This window comes from Neoarius graeffei, chromosome 7 (genome assembly GCF_027579695.1).
Source record: "Neoarius graeffei isolate fNeoGra1 chromosome 7, fNeoGra1.pri, whole genome shotgun sequence".
Classification (NCBI taxonomy): domain Eukaryota; kingdom Metazoa; phylum Chordata; class Actinopteri; order Siluriformes; family Ariidae; genus Neoarius; species Neoarius graeffei.
The window spans coordinates 30,426,473-30,447,485 of NC_083575.1; the positions used below are offsets into that span (position 1 = coordinate 30,426,473).

General features: G+C 44.8%; 1 protein-coding gene across 1 annotated transcript in view; it reads right to left on the reverse strand.

Annotated features, from left to right (window-relative positions):
• The window catches only part of LOC132889218 (signal-induced proliferation-associated 1-like protein 2), a 246,877-nt gene that overhangs the window by 154,331 nt on the left and 71,533 nt on the right, over positions 1–21,013 (reverse strand). Inside the window, exon 4 of the mRNA XM_060925482.1 lies at positions 5,262–5,450. Within this exon, the coding sequence (XP_060781465.1) occupies positions 5,262–5,450 (189 nt within the window). The remainder of the gene's footprint in view (positions 1–5,261; positions 5,451–21,013) is intronic.

The window sequence follows — 21,013 nt, forward strand, 5'->3', positions numbered from 1 at the left end:
GGAGGAAGAGTGGAGCGGCACAGAATCCAAAGTGTTTGAATTCCAGTATGATGTTTCTGCAGCCTGTGATGATTTGGGGTGCCATGTAATCTGCTGGTGTTGGTCCACTGTGCTTTATCAAGTCTAAAGTCAATGCAGCCATCTACCAGGAGATTTTAGAGTGTGCCATACCTCCATTTGCTAATAAGCTTTATGGAGATGCCAATTTCCTTTTCCAGCAGAACTTAGCACCTGCCCACTGTGCCAAAACTACTACCAAATGGTTTGCTGACCATGATACTGTATTACTGTGCTTGTTTGGCCAGCCAACTCGCCTGACCTGAACCCCATAGAGAATCTATGTGGTATTGTCAAGAGGAAGATGAGAAACACCTGAACCAAAAATACAGACAGGCTGAAGGCTGCTATCAAAACAACCTGGGCTTCAATAGTCTACAATCAAGAGGTGCCTTCATGAATGTAAATACAGAGGGTGTACTTCCAGAAACCACTGGTAACATTCAAAGACAGAGAGGCCAGATTAGACTTTGCTCGAAAGCCCGCACAGTTTTGGAACAAGATTCTTTGGAAAGATGAATCCAAGATTAAGCTTAAGAGCTATTAACTTGTACCAGAAGAATGGGAAGAGAACTGTATGGAGAAGGAAAGGAATGGCTCATGATCCAAAGTATACCACATCAAACATGGTGGACATGGGAATGTATGGCTGCCAGTGGAATTGTGTCACTGTTGTATATTGATGCGACTGCTGATAGAAGTAGCAGGATGAATTCTGAAGCATATAGAGCTATACTATACTGCTCAGTTTCAGTCAAAGTCTGCAATACTGGTAGCAATGCACTTCACAGTAAAGATGGATAATGAACCAAAACATACCACAAAAGCAACCCAAGAGCTTCTTCAGGAAAATGAATGGAATGTTCTTAAATGGCCAGGTCAGTCAACACAATTGAGCGTATTTATTGAAGACAAAACTGAAGGCAGAAAAACCTACAAACAGGCAGCAACTGAAGGCGGCTGCAGTAAAGTCCTCGGAAAGCATCTCAAGGAAAGGACTCATCATTTGGTGATGTCCATGGATTACAGACTTCAGGAGGTCACTGACTGCAAAATATTTGGATCCAAGTATTAAAAATGATGCTCATTTAAAATTATATTAGTTTATCCAATTACTTTTAAGCCTGTGAAAATAGAGGGACTTTGTTAAAAAAAGGCTTTAATTCCTAAAGGGTTAATGCAATATTTCTGGGTAAACTGCTAGAAGTAAAGTTGAAAGTCTACACTTCAATCACATTTTGATGGCTTCCTTTCAAATCCATTGTGGCAAAATTACGAAAATTGCTGAGAGGGTGAAGACAACAGAACTGAATAGGTATGGAAGGAAATTGGGAACAAAGTGTTGAGCTACAAATTGCGCTTTATATAATGCCATCAAGTGGGCAGCACGGTGGTGTAACGGTTAGCACTGTCACCTCACAGCAAGAAGGTCCTGGGTTCAAGCCCAGCAGCCAACAAGGGCCTTTCTGTGTGGAGTTTGCATGTTCTTCCCATGCCTGCGTGGGCTTCCTCTGGGTGCTCCGGTTTCCCCCACAGTCTAAAGACATGCAGGTTAGGCTAATTGGTGGCTCTAAATTGACCATAGGTTTGAATGTGAGTGTGAATGGTTGTTTGACTCTTTGTGTCAGCCCTGCGATGACCTGGCAATTTGTCCAGGGTGTACCCTGCCTTTCGCCTATAGACCCTTCCCACTGACGTCACCGGAAACCGGAAGTAAACAAACCCTGCGCCATATTGGAAGACCAGCAAACTCGTGATTAGGGGGAAATAACGGCAGCGCGCAGAATTTAAACCCACGAGGCACTTGATTCATCATAAACCTACAATGGTAAACTTTTGTGCTGTGTTAGGGTGTTCTAACAAAGCTGATGGGAAAGGTGAAAAGAAGTCTTTCTACAGAGTACCAGCTGTGATTGAGACACAAGCAAACCAAGGAGCTTTCTGCCAGGAGACAGAGAATAAGTGCATTACTGAGTGTCTGTGAGCAAAGGAGAGCCTGAACGTTGCAACCTCCCTATTGGCTGTTTATTGGTTGTTTGTAAAAATGTATCAATTGTTGCCCTTCCCACGGGAATCATCGCGGGCTCGAGAGACGAGACCTGACGAGGTAGTTCGTTGGTAGCAGAACAAAATGTCTGGACACAAATCGGGTTTTCAGAAAAGGAAAGAAAATAAACGCAGGGTCGAAAATACAAAAAAGGAGGCAGAAAAAGCAAAACGAGTTAAGGTAGGACAAATGGTTACTTTTCTGAGGCAGCCCGCCGTGGCTGCAGGCTTTCAGTTGTGTCACTGAATGGTTACTTTTCTGAGGCAGCCCGCCGTGGCTGCCTGCAGGCTTATTTATTATAGCCCATTTAGTTAAAATAGTTGATATAAAATGTTTATAGTTATGTGATGGTTGTCCTCAGTGTTCGAACTATGCCGATATTTTCGGGGGGTCCCTTTTTTTCCCTGGGGGGTGCTTGCGCTTGTCTCGGAGCGCGGATCTCCAAGCACATGAGAAGCCTATCTTACGCACATATCACACGGACTCCACACCTCCACACACGCATCGCGTCTGAAGTCATAACTCATCGGGGGAAATCGTGTCCGCATTGGCATGTTCAAAAAACAACCTCGCGTCAACAATGATACCACACGCAAGAAAAAAAAAACAGTCAGGTTACTCAACAACCAACCTGGCAGCAGCAGTCGTTGTCATATCGGTTTATTTTATCTTTGATGTAAACACAACACTTCGGATATGCAAATGCTTCCCGTTACACACGATTGCTATGTCAATAAACATCATTTTGCCAATATTTTAGAGACCCCCCAACATTTCCCAAATCACGTTTTCAAGGGATCTCATGTCTGTTTCAGGGGATCTCGGATCCCCCGAGTACCCCCGTAGTTCGAACACTGGTTGTCCTGATTTAGACTGGTGTGGTTTTTTTTTTTGGGGGGGGGGTTGTGCGATATTGCACCCGGGTCCAGATTAGGGCAGAACCGGCCCTGGCTACATTTCAGGTGTAGTTTGTTTTATGTATGTATGTACTTGCATAGATGTGTACTTGGTCTTCCAATATAGCGACTACCGAAATCTCGCGGCGCGGTGACATCATGCGGGAACCTTCTATAGTCAGCTGGGATAGGCTCCATGTTGCCTGCAACCCTGTACAGGATAAGCAGCTACAGATAATGGATGGATGGATAATGTCATCAAAGGATCAGTGACAGCACTGATTTTCTGCTCCTATCAGCCTACATGTTGTATCCATATGTGCATTACTACAACAACAACAACAACAACAACATGCCCCAATAGACCAAAATGTTAGGAGACAGAAGCACTGCTATCCTTCAGTCCATTTGTACCATTACAGTGAAGGATCACTGCAAATCAATGCAAATTCATTCTGACTCATCACTCATAAAACATTTCTATGCTGATGGGAGTGGTCTCATGTAGGTTGACAGTGTCACCATTGAAAGGGCACTGAATAGTTTGAGAATTATGAAAATCATGTAATACACAGCTATTTATGGTTACACATTTAGTATCTTAGTATAAAGCATTGCATAAAGCATAATTAGTGCTGAATACAGATGAACTAATAGTAGTATAATAAATAATAAATTAATAGTAATAATATGCTTACTATGTATTACAAGTCAACCACAGATCAGGAGTGGGTTTTCCAATAACATTGCACTTTAGGGTTAAAGAGCGAGTTTAAAGACACTCTTAAGCAACAAACGTTGTCTCTGTACATGGTTTTTCTGAATTCACTCATAAGAAGGACTCTTAAGAGCGACTTTGCTAAGAGCTTCTTTGCGATGCATGTCCTTGATGTAGGCATTAGCAGTTGCTAAATCCAGTCAATGGGGTCACATGACATTCATTTTTAACAAAAAACAATGAAATATAAAGTGCTTCAAATATGTTAATGTTTTTATCATCATTAAGTGTTACATATATAATATGGTAATTCTCATCTCATCTCTCATCTCATTATCTCTAGCCGCTTTATCCTTCTACAGGGTCGCAGGCAAGCTGGAGCCTATCCCAGCTGACTACGGGCGAAAGGCGGGGTACACCCTGGACAAGTCGCCAGGTCATCACAGGGCTGACACATAGACACAGACAACCATTCACACTCACATTCACACCTACGGTCAATTTAGAGTCACCAGTTAACCTAACCTGCATGTCTTTGGACTGTGGGGGAAACCGGAGCACCCGGAGGAAACCCACGCAGACACGGGGAGAACATGCAAACTCCGCACAGAAAGGCCCTCGCCGGCCCCGGGGCTCGAACCCAGGACCTTCTTGCTGTGAGGCGACAGCGCTAACCACTACACCACCGCGCCGCCCTAATATGGTAATTATTAACTGAAATTATTTTACATTTTTGGACAATAACATTCTTTATTCCAAGTGTGATTTTTTTTAATTAAATGAACAAATGTTCACAAGAAAGAATGAGCAAATAATAAGCTAAGTAATTAAGTAAATGTTTTTCCAGTGCCCACTCATTTCATTATTACCCAATCATTCAGTCAGGATTATTTCAACTGTTATCCACAATGCCAAGTTGTCAATGTTCTCTGAAAAAGTTAATGCTGGCTAAAACAGAAAAGTGTCAGCATTAACTTTTCAGCAGTTTGTGCTACAGCAGCTCTTCTGTGGGACTGGACCATATGGGCTAGCCTTCATGCCCCATGTGAATCAATGAGTCTTCGACACCCATGACCCTGTTGCTGGTTCACTGATTGTTCTTCCTTGGACCACTTTTGGCAGGTACACAGCAAATTCCTCAGTGTTGAATTAACACTTTCAGAGTTAATTTGTGTCCAATTGGACCTATATAAACATAGTAGGGTGTTAAATCAACACTCTGGGTGTTAATTCAACACTGGGGATTTTGCTGTGTACTAAACCACTGCATACTGGGAACACCCCACAAGATGTGCAATTTTGGAGATGCTCAGACCCAGTCATCTAGCCATCGCAATTTGGCCCTTGTCAAAGTTGCTCAGATCCTTATGCTTGCCCATTTTTCTTTTTGCAGCCTAATATATCCCACCCCTTGACAGGTGCCATTGTAATGAGATAATCAATGTTATTCACTTCACTTCTCAGTGCTTTTAATGTTATGACTGATCGGTGTATGTAATTGTGAAAGAACACATCATGATGATGAGTGATAAAGGTCACTCACCCCCTGCTCATCCAGTTTGAGAAGTTGTTCAGGGACTTTGGGGGAGTTAAGGGACAGTCGGAGGCATTGAATGTTGATCTCAGGAACGACATACTCCAGCACCTCCTTCAGGGGGAGACCACGGGCTGTGCCATGCCTCGCTGTGGAAGGCACTGCATCTTCCAGAATTGCTCCTCGAAGAGTAGTCAGCTAGCACGCAAGAGAATAAATATGCTAATATGCTATGGAGTATATAAAGTGTAAATACAAAGTTAATTTAAAATATGAAAGGTTAAATATGATTTTTTTTTTTGTAAATCACTAAATACTTCATTGTTATTCATAATGATAAGCAAGTAACCAACATGGCCAGCTGTCCTACTTAAGTGCTATTGCTAATAATACTTTAATGAATAATTATATTCAACTATTCACTCATATTCAGTTATGTTGTCTTCATCAGCTGTTTTTAAAGCAGTAGTTTAGCTAACAATACTATTTAGCTCTGGATTTTGCTGAAGTTTTGCACTAAAATTACATGACTAATGTAGCTAACAGCATTATATATAAAATGGATATAAAATATATAACAGGGAATATAAATCTAAATATGAAATGGAATTTTCTATTTTTAAGTTTAGCATTTTGAAAATTGTAGGCCTAGGTTATTACACTATGAGAAGGATGTCATGCTAAAAATAAAATTAAAATGAAAATCCCCATTTTTAATTTCATTTCCCTTGGCTTTTTGCACAGATGATGAAATGAAGTAATCCCATTTGCATTTAATTTTCCATGTAAGCATGCAACATTAATGCCAGAAATAAAAATAAAATCAAAACACCACTTTGTCATTTAATTTCTCTCGTCTTCCTGGTATTTGTGGCTATAATTAAAATTGAAACACTAACAGGAAAAACAAAATCCAAACTACAATTTGGCTTTTCAATTTGCTTTGATGATCTACAAAATGAAAGCAAAATTAAAATGAAAATGCAAAGTGCACTTTGGTTTTCTTTTTCATAACATTAAGTTACCTACCTGACAAAATGCTAAATTTTTAAACAAACCTTGCTAAATAAAATCAAAATCTATTGCTTTTACAAAATCTAAGTGCTTGTATATTATTCTGTTTTCAGCGTGGACGTGCTGTTAGAAAAGAGAAATGCAAACAGTGGTGTAAGGGTTGGGCACATAGTGCGAGAGTTATAAGTAACAGATTTCCTGGATCAATTTCCCAGATTTCCCGGGATCAATTCCCTGGACCGACAGGAAAATTCATGGCTGAAGTTCCCTTGAACAAGGCACCTAAACCCCAACTGGCGCTGGGTATGTGTGTGCTCATTGTACGGGTACGTCATTCTGGATAAGGGCATCTGCTAAATGCCTGGAATGTAATGTAACTTTATTTCACATAAGGCCTTTTCACACTTCCATATTTGACGTGTTACATATTTCATACAAGAACCCAAACAGATGCAAGAGTTCAAGTTGATATGACTCTTTTACTGACATGCCATATGCACATTCTGGAGCCCTGCAGGAGTAAGGGGTCAAGAGGGCAGCAAAGAGAAGGCAGCAGTGAAATAACAATTGAAGTGTTTACTCCAACCCCAAATCAGAAAAAGTTGGGATGGTATGGAAAATGCAAATAAAAAAACTTGTATTTCATTGCAGACAGTATGAACCCAAGATATTTCATGTTTTCTCTGGACAACTTCATTTCAATTGTTAATATACATCCATTTCTGCATTTTAGGCCTGCTACACTTTCCAAAAAAAAAAAAAACCTGAGACAGAGCAATTTAGAGCTAGTAATGAGGTGACTCTGTATTGGACAAATCACATCACAAATAATGGTGTGATTTGAAACCGGTGATATCAACAGCTGATTGTAATCATGATTTGGTACAAAATCAGTATCTAGGAAAGGCCTCGTCTTTGAGGAGTAAAGATGGGCAGAGGATCTCTGTCAGTAAACCCGCTGGAGACGAGCAGACTACAAACATGGACAGCTCAGACTACAACTCCCAGCACACACAGTGCCCTCTATCTCCCGCTTTCTGACTCTCAGCTGACATTCATTTCCTCATCACCTGTCTCAGTATTTAAACCCCAGTCACACAAGCACACATTGTGAAGTATCGTTCTGGTTTTAATGTGCATACCAAGTCTTGTTATTCTCTGACTGCCTTACTGTCTGTTTGACCTTTGCTAGTGTTTTCTCGTTTCCTCAATTTCTGTTTTGCCCACGCTACTCAGTTCACAGATCGCCCGACCCTAGCTTGCTCTTTGACTACGATTCCTGTCTCTTGTTTTGGCTTGGTTTGCTATTCTAAAGCTGTCTTCTGCTGCACGTACATCAGTAAGTGCCTACGTACTCAAAATCTCCAGTTTGTCGACAAATACATGAGAAAATTATTGAAATATTTAAAAACAATATTCCTCAAAGAAAGATATGAAGGGGTTTGGATATTTCACCCTCTATGCTGCATATCGTCATTCAATGATTCAAGGACTCTGGAGGAATTATGGTGCATAAAGGGCAAGGGCACAAACTTAAGCTGAATACCTGTGATCTCCAATCCCTCAGACAGCACTGCATCAAGAACCCTCATTGATCTGAAACTTTACTGTGCAAAAAGGCAGCTTTATTTTAACTGAGTCCTGAAGTGCTTTCAACTTCTCTGGGCTCAGAGGTATGTGGGATGAACATTCATACAGTGGAAATGTGTACTGTGGTAAGACAAATCAGTATTCAAGGACTTTTTTGGAAGAAATGGACCCCATGTGCACTGGACCAAAAGAAGCATCCAGACTGTTACCAGCAACAAGTCCAAAAGTCAGTCTGTCATGGTATGGGGATGTCATTGCCCTTGGCAAAGGTAACTTACACTTCTAATGATGGCAATATTTATTAAAGTACACTGAGATTTTGAAGCAACATACAGTGCCTTGCAAAAGTATTTATACCCCTTGAACTTTTTTCACATTTTTCCACCTTACAACCACGAACTTAAAATTTTTTTATTGAGATTTTATGTGATAGACCAACACAGAGCACATAATTGTGAAGTGAAACAAAAATGATAAATGGTCTTCAAAATTTTAAACAAATAAAAATCTGAAAAATGTGATGTGCATTAGTATTCAGCCCACCTGCGTTAATACTTTGTAGAGCCACCTTTTGCTGCAATTACAGCTGCAAGTCTTTTGTGGTATGTCTCTACCAGCTTTGCACATCTAGACACTGAAATGTTTGCCCATTCTTCTTTGCAAAATAGCTCAAGCTCAGCCAGATTGGATGGAGAGCGTCTGTGAACAGCAATTTTCAAGTCTTGCCACAGATGCTTAATGGGATTTAGGTCTGGACTTTGACTGGGCCATTCTAACACATGAATATTCTTTGATCTAAACCATTCCATTGTAGCTCTGGCTGTATGTTTAGGGTCATTGTCTTGCTGGAAGGTGAATCTCCTTCCCAGCCTCAAGTCTTTTGCAGCCTCCAACAAGTTTTCTTCCAGTATTTAGCTCCATCCATCTTCCCATCAACTCTGACCAGCTTCCCTGTCCCTGCTGAAGAAAAGCATCCCCATAGCATGATGCTGCCACCACCATGTTTCACAGTAGGGATGGTGTGTGCAGGGTGATGAGCAGTGTTAGTTTTCCGCCACACATAGCGCTTTGCATTTAGGCCAAAAAGTTCAACTTGGGTCTCATCTGACCAAAGCACCTTCTTCCACATGTTTGCTGTGTCCCCTACATGGCTTCTTATGCCTGTCTTTCAACAATGGCTTTCTTCTTGCCACTCTTCCAAAAAGGCCAGATTTGTGGAGTGTACGACTTAGTTGTCCTGTGCACAGATTCTCCCACCTGAGCTGTGGATTTCTGCAGCTCCTCCAGAGTGATCATGGGCCTCTTGGCTGCTTCTCTGACCAGTGTTCTCCTTGCTCGCTCTGTCAGTTTAGGTGGACGGCCATGTCTTGGTAGGTTTGCAGTTGTGCCATACTTTTTCCATTTTTGAATGATGGATTGAACAGTGCTTCTTGAGATGTTCAGAGCTTGGGATATTTTTTTATAACCTAACCCTGCTTTAAACTTCTCCAGAACTTTATCCCTGACCTGTCTGGTGAGTTCTTTGGTCTTCATGATGCTGTTTGTTCTTCAGTGTCCTCCAACAAACCACTGAGGCCTTCACAGAACAAGTGGATTTATGCTGAGAGTAAATTACACACAGTAGGACTCTATTAACTAATTAGATGACTTCTGAAGGCAACTGATTGCACTGGATTGTATTTAGAGGTATCAGAGTACAGAGGGCTGAATACTAATGCACAACACATTTTTCAGATTTTTATTTGTTTAAAATTTTGAAGACCATTTATCATTTTCGCTTCACTTCACAATTATGTGTTACTCTGTGTTGGTCTATCACATAAAATCTCAATAAAAAACTTTTAAGTTTGTGGTTGTAAGGTGGAAATGTGAAAAAGTTCAAGGGGTATGAATACTTTTGCAAGGCACTGTATGTTGCCTTCAGTGGCAAACCATTACTATTAGAGCTGGGACTTCAGTTCAGCCAAAACTTAGCCAGACACACCAAAAAAGCAACAGGGCAAAGGATTTTGTAATGGATTAGCAGCAGGGTGCCAGGTCGCTGTTGTGTGTAGTTGTCGATGTTGATTTTAAAAGTAACTAATTACATAGGAACATGAATACTTCACTATGAGTGAAAAATACTATGGCGAGCGTGTGTGAAAGAAGAGTCTGGAGACAGAAATCTTAGTTTCTTGGTCATTAGCCTGTGCTACTTGCTCTCAATAGCACTGGCTTGGCCACTTTATTAACATTCGCTGACACTACTGATGAACGACTTGTAGTAAAGCTAGTGTTGGCCTTCGAGAAGACTGAGGGCAATCAATTTTTGGTCCCTCCCACTAATAATCAAAATCTGATTGGTTAATTCACCTGTCACTTCCTACATAAACATACACTGTCATGGCCTTCTGTCCCGACAATGAAGTCCTAACCAATGAGTGAGCCAGCTCTAAACTATTCTCAGCCTAGAGAAAAAAAAAAAAAAAAATCTTATTGGATAACTCTATTTTAATGTTTTCAGGACAGTAACCCTTTCATTTCTGAAGCAAAACTGATAGAAAATTAGGCCAAATTAGAATTATAAGAAAATAATTATTATGAAATTATGAAAGAATGAAAGAAATTAAAGAATGAAAGAAAGTAAATGTAGTACTCGAAATGCTGATATGTTTGGGCCTTCTCTGAAAGGCCTGAAAGGCCCTGACAGTTCTCCTCTGGTTGCCTTGAAGACATATTTTCCATGGATGCCCCTGCATATTTCAACAAGACAATACCAAACCACATTCTGCACATATTGCAAATGCATTCCTTATCATGATGGTGAGGTTTGTGTGCCTCAGTGACCCTGAGAGCTATGCTGATGGGAGTTTAAGCTCCTGGTAGGGTCACTCAATCCAGACAGGTCAATGGAAAGAGGCCAGACTAAAAGTAACCCACTGCCCCCATGCCTCTGAGGAAAGTTTTTGAACCAGAGGCTAGGACAAGGACAATCCGATGTAAAACCTATGACCTGAGAACTTTGCTGTCACCATCCTAGTTAATTAGGCCATGGCAGAAGAACCCTGGGTGTAAAGGCATTAGCAGCAGGGTGCCAGGTAGCTCTGTTGTGTGCAGTTGTTGATGTTGATTTTAAAAGTAACTAAATAAATTGCATACTAGTGTTGTGCAAACTGAACTCCACCAAAAAATCCTTTGGGCAGGCTGAAGGACACGCCCACTTTACAGCCAACCCCATTCCCCCAACTTCTACCACTATTTCAAGTCCTGCAGCAATGGGAAATTGATGAAAAGAGCAGGTGGAAGATGCCACTGGAAGCCGCAGCTTCGATCCTGCATGTAGGCAGGTCAGGGCGCTGGTCATCCGATGCTGACCCTGGAAACAATGGCATCATTCAGCAGCACCTTGATCAACCAAGCAGCCTTTTTTTTAATGGATAGCACTGCTTGCTCCACATGCAGAGGTGCCTATAAAAGGTGGCTTAACAAAAGCTTGTTTCCATACCTCCCAGTTGACCAGCTGCAGTCAATGGGCATCTTCTGATATGGTCAAACAACAGGAGTAAGCAGTCTCCAAGAGCATGGTGCTGGCTACACTTTCTATTGGTCAAGCAAACAAGAAAATGAGCATTGCCTTTCAGGTGTAGGCTTCATCGTCAGAAACGCCATTGCCTCCAAGCTGGAAAACTTGCCAATGGGGCACTCTGAATTATATCCATGCACCTTCCACTTTGCAACAAGCTGCATGCCACATTAATCAGTGGGTATGCTCCAACTCTCCAAGCAGATCCTGCAAAAAAGGGCAAGTTTTATGCTGATTTGTGCATCCTTGTACAGAGCATCTCTGCAGATGACAAGGTTTTTGTCCTTGGTGACTTCAATGTCAGAGTCAGCCGAGATTCAGTAGCCTGGAAAGGAGCACTTGGCAAACATGGTGTTGGAAACTGCGATGACAATGGGCACCTTCTGTTACAGTTTTGCATGGAGCAGCATTTAATCAACACAAACACCAACTTTCAACAGAAAGACAGTCTGAAAACAACCTGGATGTATCCTCAGTCCAAACACTGGCACTTCATTGATTGCATCCTGGTGCGCCAGAGAGACCTTCACAATGTCTGCCCAGTGCAGGCTGTCATACTGACCATTGTCTTGTCCACTTCAAACTCAGTCCTTACTTCCATGCCAAAGCCAAAGAAAAGAAGTGCTCCAAGGAAGAATATTCAGGACAGCTACTTTCAATCAGATGAAGTGAAAACTGACTTCCTGGCAAATCTCCAGCTGAGGCTCGAGGATTTTAGTTGCTTCACAGATCCTTCTCCAGAAACTCTTTGGAACCACCTCAAAACTGCCACTCTGCAGAAGTCCTTGGGTTCTCTACAAAGAAGAACAAAGACTGGTTTAATGAATACAGCCAGAAGATCCAAGAATTGCTTGCAAAGAAGAGATCCTCTTACTAGGCCCACCTTGCCCAACCGTCTTGTCCCAAAAAGAAAGCAGCTTCCCACCTTGTATGCAGCATTCTCCAGCACAAGCTTTGAGAGATTCAGAATGTGTGGTAGAACAATCTTGCAAAGAGAACTCAGCTTTGTGCAGACACTGGTGATTACAGAGGGTTTTATGAAGCCCTAAAGGCGATCTTCAGCCCTATGTACCAGGTCCAGAGTACTCTGCGCAGTGCAGACGGCCAGACACTTCTCACTGACAAGGGATCCATTCTAAAGCAGAGGTCAGAACACTTCCAGGCTCTCTACAGCACCGACCGCATACTCCATGACTCGGCAAGTTTCCGCATCCCACAATAGCCAGTGAAAACTGAGTTAGATGACATTCCTACCCTTGATGAGATTATCAAGGCCATTATCCAGATAAAAAGTGACAAGGCAGCAGGAGTGGATGGAATATCACGAGAAATTAGGAAGCATGGGGGCCCAGGGTGCACACCAAACTGCACGAGCTCTCCATTTGCTGTTGGGAACAAGGAAAACTACCACAGGACTGCCGTGATGCAGTCATCATTACCCTGTATAAGAATAAAGGGGAAAAGTCAGACCACTCCAACTATCGAGGGATAACTCTACTCCCCATTGCAGGAAAACACGCAATTCATGCATGGTGAATTTTGAAATGAAAAATGCAGCAACGACAACCCAGTACTGTTGCGTACCTTAAAGATGAACAAAACCCCAAAATAAACTCCTTTATACTGACAGATATTATCCATACAAGACATGATTGAGTGTTCACTTGTTCATATTTGCACCTGTATACTGTTGTAGTAATTCCTGATGTGGGTGGAGCACAGAAGCACGGCAGGCGAGAGTTAATGTTCCACAAACCACTTTATTTTAGCTTTTCAGCTTTCTTTCCTTCTTACTCACTCACTCACACATGCGCTGTGGTTGGGGAGAGAGCTCCCTTTCTCTGCTCTTTCTCTCTCTCTCTCTCTCTCTCTCTCTCTCCTTTTATGCTCCATCCCTGTAACAAACACACACACAATTGACAGAAGGTGGAATGACTTAGCCACTTACCATCCCTGACCCCGCCCTCCATTCACAGACTGCTGCTTGGCCATGCCCCCACTGCCACATACCCCCACTGCCTGACTCAGGCTGGGGAGCCGTCTGGCCCGAAGCTGACTCCCCCCCCCCCCCCCCCCCCCCCCCGATGGGACAGGAAGTCCGCCACCACCATCTGTGCCCCCGGCCTGTGGATCACCTCGAACTTAAATGGCTGGAGAGCAAGATACCAACAGGTGAGCCGCGCATTGGCATCCTTCATGCAGTGGAGCCACTGGATGGGCGCGTGGTCCAAACAGAGAGTGAAAGGGCACCCCAGCAGGTAGTATCGGAGGGCGAGGACCACCCACTTGATGGCAAGACACACCTTTTCAATTGTGCTGTACTTGCTTTCGCGCATCGACAGCTTTCAGCTGATGTACAGCACGGGGCACTCCTCGCCCTCCACCTCCTGGGACAAAACGGCCCCCAGCCCTCTGTCCAATGCATCAGTCTGCAAAATAAAGGGGAGAGAGAAGTCAGGGGAGTGTAAAAGTTGGCCCCCACACAGTGCAGCTTTTACCTCAGAGAAGGCCTGTTGGCACTGCTCCGTCCACTGGACCGGATCTGGAGCCCCCTTTTTAGTGAGGATGGTTAGCGGGCTGGTGACGTCCAAATAATTAGGTAGAAACCTACGATAATAGCCAGCCAGCCCCAAGAACTGCCTCGCCTCCTTTTTGGTCTTGGGCCTCGGGCAGGCTGCAATCTCTGCAGTCTTGTTAATTTGGGGACGCACCTGCCCATGACCCAAGTGGAACCCCAGATACCGTACTTCTACCTGCCCAATCGCACACTTTTTCGGGTTAGCTGTGAGGCCTGCTCGCCTCAGCAACTTTAGAACAGCCCTCAGGTGTTCTAAGTGCCATGGCCAATCATGACTGTAGATTACGTCATCTAGATAGGTGGCCGCATAGGCAGCATGAGGGCGGAGGACCCTGTCCATAAGCCGCTGGAATGTAGCGGGCGCCCCAAACAACCTAAAAGGGAGCATGACAAATTGGTGTAAACCAAATGGTGTGGAAAAGGCCATTTTCTCTCGGGATAGAGGAGTCATGGGGATCTGCCAATATCCCTTTGTTAGAACCAGTGCCGAATAAAAGCGAGCAGCACCTAACCGATCAAGCAACTCATCAACACGAGGCACTGGGTATGCGTCAAATTTAGACACCGCGTTGACCTTTCTATAGTCCACACAGAACCGGACCGACCCATCAGTCTTGGGAACCAGGACCACTGGGCTGCTCCAGTCACCGTGGGACTCCTCGATTATGGCCATTTTGAGTATGGCCTTGAGTTCCAGCGTTTTAAAAGGTTGAGGTGGTAGACTTGCAGTGCCCTGCCCCTATCCATTCGCTTCACCTCATAGTCGACATCCCTGACTCGCCGTGTGACCTCGAAGGGCCCTTGCCATTTGACGACTAATTTAGAACTCGACGTGGGCAATAATACAAGCACTTTGTCTCCCCGCGTGAACTCTCTAAGGCGCGTGCCCCTGTCATACAGCTGGCTTTGATGTTCTTGTGCCTGCCGCAAATTCTCCTGGGTTAGGTGCATGAGGGTGTGGAGTTTTGCGCGCAGATCAAAAACGTACTGGATTTCATTTTTACTAGGTGAAGGTCCCTCCTACCAATTTTCCCACAGTACATCCAAAATGCCACGCGGCTTACGCCCATATAATAATTCAAAGGGAAAAAACCCTGTGGAGGCTTGCGGGACCTCTCGTACTGTGAATAACAGGGGCTCGAGCCACTTATCCCAATTACGTGCATCTTCATTTATGAATTTCCGGATGATGTTTTTGAGTGTCTGGTTAAATCGCTCTACGAAGCCATCCATTTGTGGGTGACAGACACTGGTGCGGATAGACTTAATCCCCAGTAACCCATACAGCTCGCGCAGTGTGCGTGACATAAACGAAGTGCCTTGGTCTGTCAGGATTTCTTTCAGAATCCCAACCCAGGAGATAAAGCGGAAGAGTGCTTCTGCAATACTGCGTGCTGAGATATTGCGGAGAGGCACTGCCTCTGGATATCGCGTTGCATAGTCCACTAGAACTAAAATAAAGCGATATCCCCATGCTGACCGATCTAATGGCCCGAAAAGATCCCTCCCAATTCGCTCAAACGGGGTCTCGATTAGAGGAAGAGGGTGCAACGGCACTTTTGGAGTGGCCGCGGGATTTACTAATTGGCATTCACAGCATGCCGCACGCTACCGACAGACATCCCCGCGAATCCCTGGCCAATATAACTGGGCCATTATTCGGGCTAGTGTTTTGTCTTGCCCAAGTGTCCAGCCATGGAATTAAAGTGAGCTGCATGGAATACGAGTTCCCTACGGCTCTTCGGGATTAACAACTGGGTTATTTGTTCTTTAGTTTGAGTGTCCTGCATCACTCGGTACAATCTATCTTTAATAATGGCAAAATAGGGGAAGGTCAGTGCCACGCTTGGCTGAAGAGTTTGACCATTGATTACTCTCACTTGGTCAAACGCATGCCACAGAGTCTTGTCTCGTGACTGCTCTAACGGGAAATCCCCAAGGGAATCCCCGAGAGAGGGAGGAGGAGCGGGCTGCTCCTCACTCTGACGCGGTGCTGATGTAGACAGCTCTGTGACAGCTTCTCCAGCCAATGCCACACCGGGATCTTCCTGTGACCTACTAGGGCAGGACCCATTACATGTTAAATATTCCATTAGTTTTTTAAATCCCGGCCAATCAGTACCCAAAATCAACGAGTGGGTAAGACGAGGACTAACTGCCGCCTTTATTCTATGCATTTAGATTAGATTAGATAAAACTTTATTGATCCCTTTGGGAGGGTTCCCTCAGGGAAATTAAGATTCCAGCAGCATCATTACAGATAAACAGAGAAAAAAATAGAGAAAAACTTCTAGATAAATTAAATTAAGTATTTACATATACAAATATTAAAAAAAATAAGATATGGGGAAGAGAGGAAGGGGGGAGAGAGGAGAAAAAAGAAAAACAGGGGAAGGGGGGCAGCAGGAGAGATATTGCACTTTATATTGCACATTATATTGTACATTGTCCGGTATTGCTTATTGTTAGGCTAGGCTACTGCTCCTTCCCGTCCTCTGTCCTCCTGTTACCCCTCCTCCCCCCCAGAGAGGAGTTGTACAGTCTGATGGTATAAGGGACAAAGGAGTCTGTTCATCCTGCACTTGGGAAGGAGCATTCTGTCACTGAACAGGCTCCTCTGGTTGCTGATGACGGTGTGCAAAGGGTGACTGGCATCATCCATGATGTTCAATAGTTTGTCCATAGACCTCTTCTCTGCCACCGTCACCAGAGAGTCCAGCTTCATGCCGACCACAGAGCCGGCCCGCCTGATCAGTTTGTCCAGCCTGGATGTGTCCTTCTTGGATGTGCTGCCCCCCCCCCCAGCACACCACGGTGTAAAACAGGACACTGGTGACCACAGACTGATAGAACATCCACAGGAGTTTCTTGCAGATGTTAAAGGACCACAGCCTCCTAAGGAAGTATAGCCTGCTCTGTCCCTTCCTGTATAAGTGATTGGTGTTGCAAGTCCAGTCCAGCTTGCTGTCCAGCCACAGCCCAAGGTACTTGTAGGAATCCACAGCCTCCACCTCGACTCCCTTGATCAGAACTGGTTATGACCTTGGTCTGGCCCCGGAATAAAATACGGACAGACACTAGAGGGTAATGGTGAACATCCCCTTGCACACACAACACTTTCACCACTTGTGCTCCCCGCAATGCCTCACCTTGCACCAGGCATTGGTGAATTGAGGTCTGATTACAACCGGAATCCACCAAAGCGTGATATGTATCCCCTTGAATACTCACCAGTATGCGATACGTTCCAGCCCAATCGGGGGCAGTTTCTGGCGCATCGGGGATCTGGATTACAGCACCCACCTCCCTTGTGGAGCTCTGACTCTGGCGATGTTCCAATTCCCTGCCGTGCCAGAACACCGGCCCAGGCTTTCCCTCTGCACTGGTGTTATGGGTGTCACTCACCTGAGGGGGAGACAACACAGACACAGAAGAGGGAGATGGGAGGACACCATGGGTGCGACGGGCCGGCTGGGGAGAAGCCAGCCGTCTCCGTGGCAGGGGAATGGGGTGGAGAGGGGGACAAGAGACAGGAGAGAGAGAAGAGAAGCGAGGGGAGACGCCTCATCTGCCTGCCGTCGGAGCTGCCTCCAGATGGTCCTCTGCCAGCTCGACGGCTCATTCCAGCGACGCCGGGTGGTGACACTGGACCCATTCCGCCGTTCCTTCTGGAAGTTGAGAGAAAAACTGCTCCAGTTCCACCAGATCGATGATCTCGTCGGCGTCGTGGCCTTCTGCCCTCAGCCACCACTGGCAGGCGTCCCGGAGTTGCTGGCCGAATGCAAATGGCCTGCCGACCACCTCCAGTGCCAGCATCTGGAAGCGCTGACGATGTTGCTCCGGGGAGCGGCCGAGCCACTGCAGAATGGCTTTCCTTAGGTCAGCATAGACCAGTCGGATGTCAGCAGGGAGCTGCTGCACTGCGACTCACCAGTCAGGAGCGGGAGGAAGCGCACCGTGCTCTGCTCCAGCGGCCACCCCCACGCCTCAGCTGCTTGCTCAAAGAGAGCGAGGAACGCTTCCGGATCGTCCTGCTGTCCCATCTTCGTGAGGGTGGCGGCAGCGGTGGCCAACGGCCCTGCTGATATGAGCAGGTGCCGGAACGCCTGGTGATCTTCCTGCTGGGCCAGCATCAAGGCTTCGAAGCGTTGCTGCTGCTCCTTCCGGAGGGTGATCAGCGCTTGATGCTGGTTCTGCTGGGCGGTAGCGAGGGCAAGGATGAGCTCTTCGAATGGGGAGGACTCCATGCGGTGGTTCCCTTCTGTGTTCTCGGGTTTTGGCACCACTGTAGTAATTCCTGATGTGGGTGGAGCACAGAAGCACGACAGGCGAGAGTTAATGTTCCACAAACCACTTTATTTTAGCTTTTCAGCTTTCTTTCCTTCTTACTCACTCACTCACTCACTCACTCACACATGCATTGTGGTGGGGGAGAGAGAGCTCCCTTTCTCTGCTCTCTCTGTGTCTCTCTCTCTCTCTCTCTCCTTTTATGCTCCATCCCTGTAACAAACACACACACACACTTGACAGCAGGTGGAATGACTTAGCCACTTACCTTCCCTGATCCCACCCTCCATTCACAGACTGCTGCTTGGCCACACCCCCGCTGCCACAACTGTGTACAGATTTTATTTTAAAAGAAATACAATGTCCCTGTGCCCTGACATCTTACTCTCTCCGAGGTTCAAATATCCCACTCTGAGTATAAATTACGCGAGAGAATCAATGATTGTGACATCACTTACATGCTACATGACTTATGGAGGCAAGTGAATCAAGTGGATCTAGTGGATTTAGATAATTGTTTCTAAATTGTTAGAAACAACCCTGAAGATACCTGAAGGTCAAGCATTTGGATGTAAAAATAAGCCTGATTTTCTTTGTATTTTTATGCAACACGCTTTTGTTTGTTTTTATTAACTGAGAAAAGTGAATTTTTTACAATCACAATTCCAGAAAAAGTTGGAACATTGTGTAAAACATAAATAAAAAGAGAATGTGAAGATTTGGGTGGCACAGTGGTTAACACTGTCGCCTCACAGCAAGAAGGTCCTGGGTTCGAGCCCAGAGGCTGGCAAGGGCCTTTCTGTGTGGAGTTTCCATGTTCTCCCCGTGTCTGCATCCATCCATCAGTTGGATGGAAACCTCCGGGTGTTCCGGTTTCCCCCACAGTCCAAAGACATGCAGGTTAGGTTAACTGGTGGCTCTAAATTGACCGTAGGTGTGAGTGTGAATGGCTGTCTATCTCTGTGTCAGCCCTCCGATAACCTGGCGACTTGTCCAGGGTGTACCCCACCTTTCGCCAATAGTCAGCTGGGATCGGCTCCAGCTTGCCTGCGACCTTGTAGAACAGGATAAGCAGCTACAGATAATGGATGGATAGATGGATGTGAAGATTTGCAAATCATGGAAACCATATAATTCATTGAAAATAGTATGAAGACAACATATCAAATATTGAAACTGAGAAATTTTATTGTTTTTTTGAAAAATATATGCTAATTTTGAATTTGATGTCAGCAACACGTTTCAGAAAAGTTGGGACGGGGCAAAAAAAGACTGAAAAAGTTGTGTGATGCTAAAAAAAACTAATTTGATTAATTGGTAACAGGTCAGTAACATGATTGGGTATAAAAAGAGCATCCCAGAGAGGCTGAGTCTCTCAGAAGTAAAGATGGGGAGGGGTTCACTGCTCTGTTAAAGACTGCGTAGGCAAACGGTGCAACAATTTAAGAATAACTTTTCTCAATGTAAAATTGCAAAGAATTTGGGGATCACATCATCTATGGTACATAATATCATTAAAAGATTCAGAGAATCTGGACAAATCTCTGTATGCAAGAGACAACAACAGGAAGTCACAAAGAAGACCACCCACATGCCATGGACAAAGCCTCCCCCAGATGCCTCCACCATGTTCCAGTCCGTAAGAGCTAGCCACCAGGCCAGCACTCCTACCCACTTTCTTTCTTCCATAAAAGAGAAAATAAAGGATCACCTGTCCAGCTCCTCACTAAAACAGCTTACATTGCAAGACACATGCACACATTCACCCATACACATGCAGAGAGTAAACGTTAACCTTGAACTTGAATGGGGTAAAAGCTGCGAGGTAGTGATGACTAAATTTTCTGTTCTTTTACTTTTTTTTTTTGAGTGTGCTTTGGGGCAGCACGGTGGTGTAGTGGTTAGCGCTGTCGCCTCACAGCAAGAAGGTCCGGGTTCGAGCCCTATGGCCAGCGAGGGCCTTTTTACGTGGAGTTTGCATGTTCTCCCCGTGTCCACGTGGGTTTCCTCCGGGTGCTCTGGTTTCCCCCACAGTCCAAAGACATGCAGGTTAGGTTAACTGGTGACTCTAAATTGACCGTAGGTGTGAATGTGAATGGTTGTCTGTGTCTATGTGTCAGCCCTGTGATGACCTGGCGACTTGTCCAGGTTGGACCCCGCCTTTCGCCCATAGTCAGCTGGAATAGGCTCCAGCTTGCCTGTGACCCTGTAGAACAGGATAAAGCGGCTAGAGATAATGAGATGAGATGAGTGTGCTATGGAAATTTCACTGAAAATATGGTGAAAATAAATGCCACCCCCAATTAAATGCTGGCATTCCGCCAGCTTCTTGAGTCTGCCTCTTCACAAATCAACATCTTAATTTAACCATTGACTTGCTACAGTTTGTGGACTGTGACTGCGGAAAATGAAATTAGCGATATTTTTATTTGATTTTTTGTGACTGTGGCAGCGGGGGCGTGGTCAAGCGCCGGTCTGTGACAGGAGGGCAGAGTCAGGGAAGGTAAGTGGCAGAATCACTACACCTGAGGTCAATTAACCTGTGTTTGTGTGTGTCTTCCCAGTGACCGCGCCCTATTTAAGGAGGGAGAGCGTACAGCAGAGGAGCTCATCCCCGAACCAGACGCCAGTCGTGTGTGTGTGTCTGTCTAAGTTAAGAGTTGTTCACTGAAAAGTGTGGCAATAAAACCCCTATTCCAGAACCTGATCTCTGTCCTGCCATCCTCTGTG